Source organism: Eimeria acervulina, genomic scaffold (genome assembly GCF_000499425.1).
Source record: "Eimeria acervulina Houghton genomic scaffold, Eah_scaff148, whole genome shotgun sequence".
Lineage (NCBI taxonomy): Eukaryota > Apicomplexa > Conoidasida > Eucoccidiorida > Eimeriidae > Eimeria > Eimeria acervulina.
In genome coordinates this window covers 18,093-27,296 of record NW_013549166.1, presented here as the reverse complement: position 1 = coordinate 27,296, position 9,204 = coordinate 18,093, and the positions used below count along the sequence as shown (strand labels likewise).

The 9,204-nt window shown below is 44.6% G+C and overlaps 2 protein-coding genes across 2 annotated transcripts; one reads left to right on the top strand and one right to left on the bottom strand.

The window, feature by feature from the left end:
* Positions 1 to 853: 853 nt before the first annotated feature.
* Positions 854 to 1,210, bottom strand: EAH_00021070 (hypothetical protein; the record flags this gene model as incomplete). Its single annotated transcript, XM_013393501.1, has 1 exon — positions 854 to 1,210. One exon carries the CDS (start codon positions 1,208 to 1,210, stop codon positions 854 to 856), a length of 357 nt encoding a protein of 118 aa, XP_013248955.1.
* Positions 1,211 to 2,463: 1,253 nt separating this feature from the next.
* Positions 2,464 to 8,544, top strand: EAH_00021060 (structure specific recognition protein I, putative; the record flags this gene model as incomplete). Its single annotated transcript, XM_013393500.1, has 12 exons — positions 2,464 to 2,547; positions 2,758 to 2,949; positions 3,508 to 3,613; positions 4,177 to 4,279; positions 4,879 to 4,972; positions 5,427 to 5,599; positions 6,301 to 6,491; positions 6,931 to 7,117; positions 7,392 to 7,524; positions 7,770 to 7,959; positions 8,084 to 8,190; positions 8,509 to 8,544. 12 exons carry the CDS (start codon positions 2,464 to 2,466, stop codon positions 8,542 to 8,544), a joined length of 1,596 nt encoding a protein of 531 aa, XP_013248954.1.
* Between the last annotated feature and the right edge of the window lie 660 nt (positions 8,545 to 9,204).

The window sequence follows — 9,204 nt, the reverse complement described above, 5'->3', positions numbered from 1 at the left end:
TTATCATGCGTCCGTGCTCGGTCTAGGTGCCAGAGTCCTATTGCCAAGGAAAGCTTACAGCATACTTCTGGTCACCACGTGCATGAAACAGAAAGATTTAGCACCTCTCTCCGAGGAAGACTACGAATAACAGGCTTGGCTACTCCCTTAATATTGTCACGCAGCACCTTCCGAGTACAAGCCGACACCAAACTGCCCAAACATAGATACGTCTCGTCCCCCCAGCGGCGCCTCCATGAACGCCTTGCCGCCAGAACGCTCGATGCTACCTAGTTTTTCTACCAGTTTGTCCTGGACAAAGCTCAGCCAACTTGAGACTGCATGGACAGCGGCTCACGCAGTGAATTCCATCCCATACCCAGTAAGCTTACGACAGTAGAAGTGCTGTCTGCAAGCATTTGTTCAAAAAGCTGAACAGCAGTAGTCCTTGGGTGAATAGGACTTGTTAACATCCCGTGGTGCCCAGAGTAGGGATGCTGGTCTGCTGGAAGTTACACATGCGGCAAAACCCAATTTTGAAAGCAATTGCTTATCTGCATAACGGTCTTCAGAACTAGACGAGTTGCAGATTTCAAAGACCATCTAGATATAGACATAGATGCGCTTTCATGTGCCACACCGGTTGTTAACACATAACTGTATGCGGCCCAAGTTCCGCCGCGCTTCTCACTCCCGCGACTGTCGGGGCAGCCCCTTAATCAAGCCCTGCCTAGGCCGTTTTTGACGATGAGTAATGATGGTGAGTATGTTAGCGCCCGAACCCGAGAGGCAAATAACCCTACCCCACGCAAGGCAAACTTCTTCGGCTGCTCACCCTCCTACGCATTTCGGAGAGCATGTGAATCCACAAAGATCAAGTCGCCTGCGTTGGAAGTGACTGCTGAACGTTGTTTCCCGGATCCTCGCGTTCTTGTCCTCTTCTCATGCGTGCCCGCGCTACTGCAATCAGTGCATGGAAGTCATAAGTTGCAACCATCCGGCGAGGGCTTTCAACAACCAGGCCTAACATCAGTTCTTCCACTCGCCCTACTGTAGAGGATTCAATTGCCAGTGGGGGAGTTGAAAGGTCCAGTATCTCAGTGAATTCCTTCGCGCAGACCTCAATAATGTGTACTGGGGGCTGCAGATGGGTTGCCAGCGGCATGCCTAAGAGAATGTCATGGTGATCTTGCCCAGCATAGGAGCCCCGCGTCGTGGTGCTGTGACCCATTTTTGAATTGCACTCGTATTGTGCACAGGTTTTTTGCTTTTTTTCGTGTCTTCTATGCCATCCTGAAAGCGTAGTCGCAGAGACTGCTCAAAAAATAGACGGGTAGGTTGCACCTTCTCGTCATAACTTCCGATATCAGGTCCACTTCCTAAGCTGCGGCAAGTAGCGCTAGAACTCCTGAGCATTAATCAGGACTTGAATTAGCACGTAGCTAAGTAGAGGCGGATCTGCTTGTGCAGATATCACCTCTTTCGGCGCCGTCACTGCTCCGAAATCCGGTTTCTCCATCTCCGCAGCCCTCTCCATATACGCTTACACTTTTGAGTTGTGTGCCGTTGCTTATTGCGAAAGAATCAGATGCGCTGCGCGCTACTTCCTCCCCGTGTCCTAAGAGCCGAATTCGCTGGCTGCTGTCAATTATTGCTTTTTTGGCGGGGCCGGAATTAGCAGCCTTTTGCTATCCTTCGGTTCAATATCGGAGTTATTTCCAAACTCGTTTCCTTATTTCGTAGCTATGGCGGTGGATATGGCGTTTTATCTCTCTTTAACGCATAACTTCTATAATCACAACCCTTAACCGTGCATGCTCAGCTGGCTACGGATTACCCCCCTGCGGGGAGCAGCCCTGCAAGGAATCAATAACATGGTAATTCTGAATCCACCGTTGGACTTCTGTTCACCAAGGGCTGATATTCCTCGATGCAAGGCTCTATGGACAGCTTACCTTGCTTAATATTTCTTAGTTTTGCCCGGGCCTGTTCCCCTGCCTCGCTGGGGAAGACCAGATCAGCCCCCCAGAGGAGACAGCGAATGTTTCCGTGATCTAATGGGAAAGGAAAGTAAGAAGTATACGCATAAGCAATTATTCATTTTAAATGAGGAGAAAAATTGCCTTCTTTTCGATACGCATGCGTTAGATTGCTCTGAATTTGTTTGTTTACCACCCCACTGCGTTACCACCCGGCTGTTGCATGCGGCAAAGCCACACAATGCGTTGGTGTCTGCGTGTACACCTTGTTCATTCTTGTTTTCTCTTTTACTTAGTTTATTAAATTAAAGGCAATTTCAAGACATCAGTTCTTGCTTTTTTTGTCCTTCACCCGCTGCAGTCGGTTCGCGCTCCTGCATGCATGCAGCCCTCGACCGCCGGCCGCCATCGATGCTGCGGGAAGCGAAATAGAACTGCCATTTGAGGGATTGCAGATACTGCAGGATTTTTAATCAAAGAAGCTTCAACTGTGCATACAACGAAAATGTCACAAGGCACGCCACCGGGCGGTCCCGGTGGGCCGGTCGTGTCGGTTGCGAATATTCGGGGGTTGGGGAGAAATGATCCTGTAAGAATACAACAATGAATTAATGCATTTAGCTTCTCTTGTTTCATTCATTGCGCGGACAATGCTGTATTCAGCTGCGTATACACCTTCCGTAGTTGCAGACAACTGCGCCTTCGGCGGGCCTACGCACACTTTAAGGCATGCGTCCAGTGTATGTCAGCTGCCTGTGCTTATTTTCTCGTTTCTTCGTCTTTTTCCCGTTTACCACAGGGTCTTTTTAAAATGAGCGGGGAGATTTTTGGCTGGAAGAACAGAAGAAACGGAAAGGTTTACCAATACAAGAGTTCTGATGTTGCAGATGCACAGTGGATACACTGCGGACCAGATCATTATCAGCTTAAGGTTGTTCTGGGCCCCCATAAGAACGACAGCATCGTGATGTTTGACGGATTCCACAAGAAGGTAAGGAGGGAAAGGCCTGTCCGCATTGTAATAATTGTGGTGAGATTCTAATCGTTGACTCCTGTATCGACTGCTGCTTTCACTGTTTCCTGGTACTGCAACTCATAGACACTGCTGCTGTTGGCGTTTCTGGTGGCACTTCTGATGGAACCAAAAGTGGTGATGCTGTTCCTGTCTCCCTTCTGCACCGTTTCCGCAGCCGTGTGCAGACGTGCTCCTTTCTGCTGCTGCTGCTACTGCTGGCGCTGCAGACCTCTTTGGTATTTTCTGAGGTTTCTTCCGTACTATTTTGGCTTATCTTAAATCTGTCCTTCAACTAACCCCAAAGTCATCTGTCTTCGTTTTCATGTGCAGTGGCTCCTGCTCAGGGCGAGCAATCTTGTGGACGTGATGTAGATCTGCCTCTGTCTGTCTCTATCTTTCTTTCTCTGTCTCTCTCTTTGTCTCCCTCCCTCTCTCTCTGTCTGTCTGTCTCTCTCTAACATATGTATATATAAGGATGAATTATTGCATGTGTATGGGGGTTTTCTATGGCATTTTGTTGGTTGTGTTTGTCAGAACTACGAAGACATTCGTCGTCATTTTTCGGAGCATTTCAAGTTAAATTTGCATTCAAAGAATATTGCGCACTTGGGATGGCACTGGGGGGACGTCTCAATGGATGGTCCGTTTGGATATCCTCTGCAGTGTTGTCTTCGATTCGCCTTTGGTTACTTGGTCTTTCTTGAGTGATCGTCTTAGATCTGTCTTTGTTGTCTCTTCCTTCCGTCTTTTTTCTCTCTTTCTCAAGCGTTGCGTTGCTTTTGTCTTTGCTGGTTATCAAGTGTCTTCTTGCATCTGTACTTGTTCTTTACTCTGACGTTCTCGTTCTCTCCTGCTCTGTCCCTACACTGCTAACTTTAGAGGGCGACCAGTGGTTTGCACTGAAGTTGTTTTTGTTTTTTACGTCTTGGTGCGCTTGGGTTCGTCTGCACACTTGGATCTACTCGCATGCAAATGTAGGCAGAAGTAGATGTAACTGCACATCTATGGACTCTATACATGCATTGACATACATATATATATATATATGTATTTATATTACATATGTGTTTGTTCGCGTGTGTGTATCTGTGCGTATATATGTGTATGCATGCACACACACAACAAACCGTACCGTGATGAACTACCCGCTCTATATCGGCGCTGGTGCTGTTTTATGTTTAGGGAACAACTTAAATGTGTCAGTAAACGGCTGCCCTGCGTTTGAAGTAAATGCGCAAGACATCGCGCAAGTCACAACTCCTTCTAAAAACGACTTGGCTATTGAACTGGTTCAAGATGATACGAGGTAACTCTGCAGATTAGGGTTGAGGATACAGGGTTTGCCACGATTTGTGTGGGGCTCGTAGTATATTGTTGTACACTAGGTATTCAGAGCTTATGGGTTGTCTGGGATTTTTATTGTAGTATGTTCGTAACAAAATACCGTATAATATTTACGGCTTGCTGCTTGCATGGGTTTAGATGCCTATTCGCCACCCCCTGTGCAGCGGCTTCCTCATTACGTTTTCTGCTTGTTAGTTGTTGTTTTTCATTTTTTGTTTGTCACTTGTTTATTTTTCTGCCATTATTTATCGCCTGTGGTTCTTTTCCTTTAGAGCTGTTCTACAGTTCATTGTTTGCATCTCACCCTTCGCCATATGTTATTTTGCTCATTACCATTTTAGGGTTTACGGTTTAGATATGCAAATTATATTTCTGTGCTTCCACTTATTTGCTTTCCTCATTTGATTCCCGATTTTGTTTCCTCCATGTGCGTACTATGTTTGCATTTCTTCGTATGTGCTATGACTATGTCGGTTGTATTTGTATTTGCTCTTGTCATTAGAACTGTTCTTGTGTTATTTGCATGTAGTATTTCGATATTTCAATATTTCGTTTCTTCAGGGACCAATCTGAAGATATGCTGCTCGAGATTCGTCTCTTTCAGCCTGCAGCAGGCGATGACGAAACCGACAGTCACTTGCAAAGTTTGAAGGAGGTCGGTGCACTGGAGTTAATTGTATTAATTAATAATAGATTAATTATTTTTGTTACAACTAATTACTAGTTTACTTCACTTGGTTCTTTTGCCGTTAGTTATTTTTTGCAAATCACTACTGTCAGTTTAATTCAATTAATTCGACAACAATAAGTGCTTGTTGTACTGATTATTAATAATCTTTCTTTTATTTAGTTCCTCTCGTTCTTTTGATTCAGAATGCTGTTTATTTGAGAAAGCATTAGTGTGTTCCCTGTTGATTTTGTATATTTTTGTTTGTTGATTATTTAGGAGCGTCTATACTCATGATGAAGTTGTCTTTTTGCGTCTGCACAGTTGTACTGATCCTTGCTGGCCGTGGGAAAGTGTAATTTCAACATCTGTTGCTAGCGTTGCCTCGAGCGTGTGTCACCGATTTCGTCTTTGTCGTTTGCCGTTGCTCCTTTTCCTGCAGAAGCTTGTGAAGAAGAGCGGAGTAGCAGAGACCAAGATGGAGAGCATCGCTCTTTTGAATGATGTACCACTTTTGGTGCCTAGAGGAAGATACGAAATCGATATCGGAAGAAGGGCCCTCAAATTCCACGGAAAGTCCTACGACTACACAATTCTCTACACCAACATCAACAGGTTGGTGCAGAAATAAATAGTTACATATGTAAATACGTAGGCAGGTTACGTGCAGTGTACAAGCACATGGTGTGCATTTAGAGCAGCTTTTCATGGATATCCATATGCATGCGTATATTTCAATACGTATATTTATTGCACAGCCCGTTGGCTAAGCATGCTATCGTTATCTGTGTTTCTGTACTTGTGCATATATATATATGCATATATATATGCCTGCATATCATTTGTTAACCCGTATTTGTGTGCTCCGCTCTGAACTTTTGGATGCTTTGGGAAAATATATTACAACACGGAGCGAGACATATACATGATGCATACGATAGTATATATATTATACGCATAATAGTATATCGAGTTGCAGTATGCCATTTGCATATTATATAGAATATCTACAAGGTGTTAAGATTTTATATTGCGTGTATCTTACAGTGTATGACGTATACCTGTACATGCTGCAATGCATACAAATACGGTACATTTGCATCTCCACAGATTGCATTCGTACATGCATGCATCCGTACAGGTATATGAGCGTTAGACACAAAGTAATTATATGTATTTATATCTATGCAGATCTCAGTACTTGCATATGTATATACGTGTATATATAGAAGACCTATGGACATGCATAAATATAGATGCATATATATCTATAGTTATGCATGTAGGTATGTATATTGTTGATGTTTGACTTGCAGGATGTTCCTGGTGCCTCGTCCGAATTCTCCTCACGTGAATTTTATTTTGTCTTTGGACAACGCGATGCGACAGGGACAGACATCGTATCCTTTTGTCGTTATGCAGTTTGACAGCGAAAATGTCACTTCTGTTGAAGTCAATCTAGAAGAGGCAGAACTCAAAGAAAGGGGGCTTGAAAAACAGCTTGAAGGTAGGTGGCTAGGCACAGGTGCTTTTCTTATATGTATACTCTTAATGCTTCGATCACTAGATCTTGTGCTGTTTGCTGCTTGTTGTGCTTGTGTATTAGTTTGCTTGTTGATGTGTGCTACTGTTGTTGCTGCTGCTGCTGTTGTTCTTGCTGTTACGTTTGTTGCCGTTGTATTGTTCTTGTCTTTTGTTCTGTTGTTGTTTTCGTCGCTTTTTGCTGGTTTTTTGCCGTCATATATGATCTCGCATTCAGCGTTTTCAATTAATAATTCGCTGTGCAGGTGGATGCCCATGAGGCTGCTACGATGATTCCACTGCGCCTGGTTCATATTTCTTTCTGTCCTTGGTATTGTGGCCAGTATTCGTGTCATCAATGCATTTGTCCTGTTCGGCGTGTTTGTTGGGCGTGTTTGCACTGCTGTTCGTACCTTCGTTCTCAGGAAAGACGTTCGACGTGATAACTCGCATTCTGAAATCTCTAATTGGGAAGAGTGTTATTGTTCCTGGCGACTTTAAAAGCGTCAAAAACCAATACGGAATTACCTGCAGCTACAGAGCGCAGAGCGGCCATCTTTATCCCCTCAACCGTTCTTTCTTGTTCATTGTCAAGCCCGTCATTTTTGTGAGGTGTGTTAATTCATTTGTTCGAATGCATTGGAATTTGTTTCTTCCATTGGTTTTGTTTATATACGCATTCGTACAAGCATGTGGCGCATGCTTTTGCTGCGTACCTGTCTACATTCCTGCCTATGCAAAAGCAGTCATGAATATATGCCGTATGTATGCATATGTCGCACGCTGTTCTGCTATCTTTCAAACCTGTGTTTTATTTGCTCCGATTCTTCAAGCATGTTTAGCTTAGTTGCTTTTGTCAGTTTGGTTTCTGTCTCTTGTTTTCCAGATTCGAAGACGTGGTGAGTGTGGAGTTCAGCAGAACGGGTGCGAGCACCACCAACCGTTTCTTTGCCTTTACAGTTTCTTGCCGAGGGGGTGTTGAGCATGAATTTACTTCAATTGACCGCAACGAGTATACCGTAAGCGAGCAGCACGGGCTTGGGCATTCACTGCTTCTCAATTAGTTTGAACCCTACAAGTCAAAGCCCTTAATCCTGGGTCTGACACGGGTGGCATGCACTGCAGTTGAGCGCAATGAAGCGCCTGGAGACATTGAGTTGTAGTAGATAACGAGGAAGCATCTGTTGTTCTGCAGAACAAGGAAACCGGGGTTTTGCTGCTTGCATATGCATGATATTTCGTGCCCTCTGTGTTTTGCGCACAGCCCTTAGTGGAATTCTTAACGCAAAAGGGAATTCGCATTAAGAACGTCGAGAATTCAAATGCACCAAGAACTGGAGGACTACAAGAGGCAGAAATACAAACTGACGAAGATGACGATGACTACGGTGGAGAGGAAGAATCCGATACAGGTGGCAATGTCTTTTCAAGCCCTATAAAACAGGGGACCCAGCGTTAGGAAGGATTTTTCTCTCTCAAAGAAATTTTCTGTTGCGAAACCTTACTGTTGGCACTTCACCGAGAGAGACTGAAAATAAGAATTAGATATCGAGTATCCAGCGTGGTTGTGTTCTGCAGATGAAGACTTTGAAGATGAAGAGGATGATGATGAAAGCGAAGCGAGCGCTGCGGAATCAAACGAGGAAGAGGGCAAAAAGGAGAAGAAGCGAAAGCACAAACACAAGGTGAGAGGCTGAAGAGGAGCAGGACCCAGCACAAAGCTCTTCCGCATCCACTTATTGTTCCTGTCACTCCAGTTTGAACAGGCCGTTGAGTTAGTCGCTTTTCTTCTTGAGCTATAACCTGAAATTAGTAGCAGCCCTTGCATTCGGCTTGTCTTGAAACGCTGAGAAAGCACCTCTGTTGCTAACTTGTGAATAATCTAGTGCCCGCAATTTTGCCCACTTGTGTTCTGTTTTGTGCTGCCAAATAAATCCGTTTTTATGCTTTGGTGGAACAGCAGGGAGAATGGGTGCGTTTTCGATGCGTGTCTGTTTGAACAGAAGGACAAGAAGGAAAAGAAGAAACACAAGAAGTAGCCTGTAGATAGAAGCGGAGGAAATGTGTCGTACCAGCTCCCTCCAACAGCTTTGCAGACACTTGACTGCCTCCATGCGGTGTACCTGCTAAAGCCTTAATGCTCTTCAACCCAAACGCACTTCAGCCTATTTGGTGTCGGGATTTTTCCAGCGCTGAACGGCAACTCCCAACACCGCCAACTCATCTTTGCTAGGCACTTTTCTGCAAGCCCTTTGTGGTTTGAAGCCTAATGGTACGGCTTAAACTGTATTGCTGCTCGCCTTCTTTTCCACATTTCTGTATATTCCCTCTAGCGAATGGATGGCTTATCCCAACATGTTGGTTAGCACAGCAACTCGGTTGCTGTCGGATGATGAAACGTGCGCAAATTATTAGCAAGAGACTGTCAATACAATTAAAGTATGCGTTTGAGGACGTTAAGGGGAATTTATAAAGCACTGCTCACGCACAACACAGGGCTACAAGGAGCCTGTGGTTGCCGCTGCAGCCTGGGGCGTGGAGATTGCCTACGCTATTCAACAATTTTCTTTGGTTCCGTCTAGTGGTTTGGTTTTTTATATCGTTTATGTCATTTTTCCATATTATTCCGGCTTTTTTCAGTTGATCAGTAGTGTGTTGGATTGGTTTGAAGCTCTCTGGCACAAAACTGTTGAAGTGTG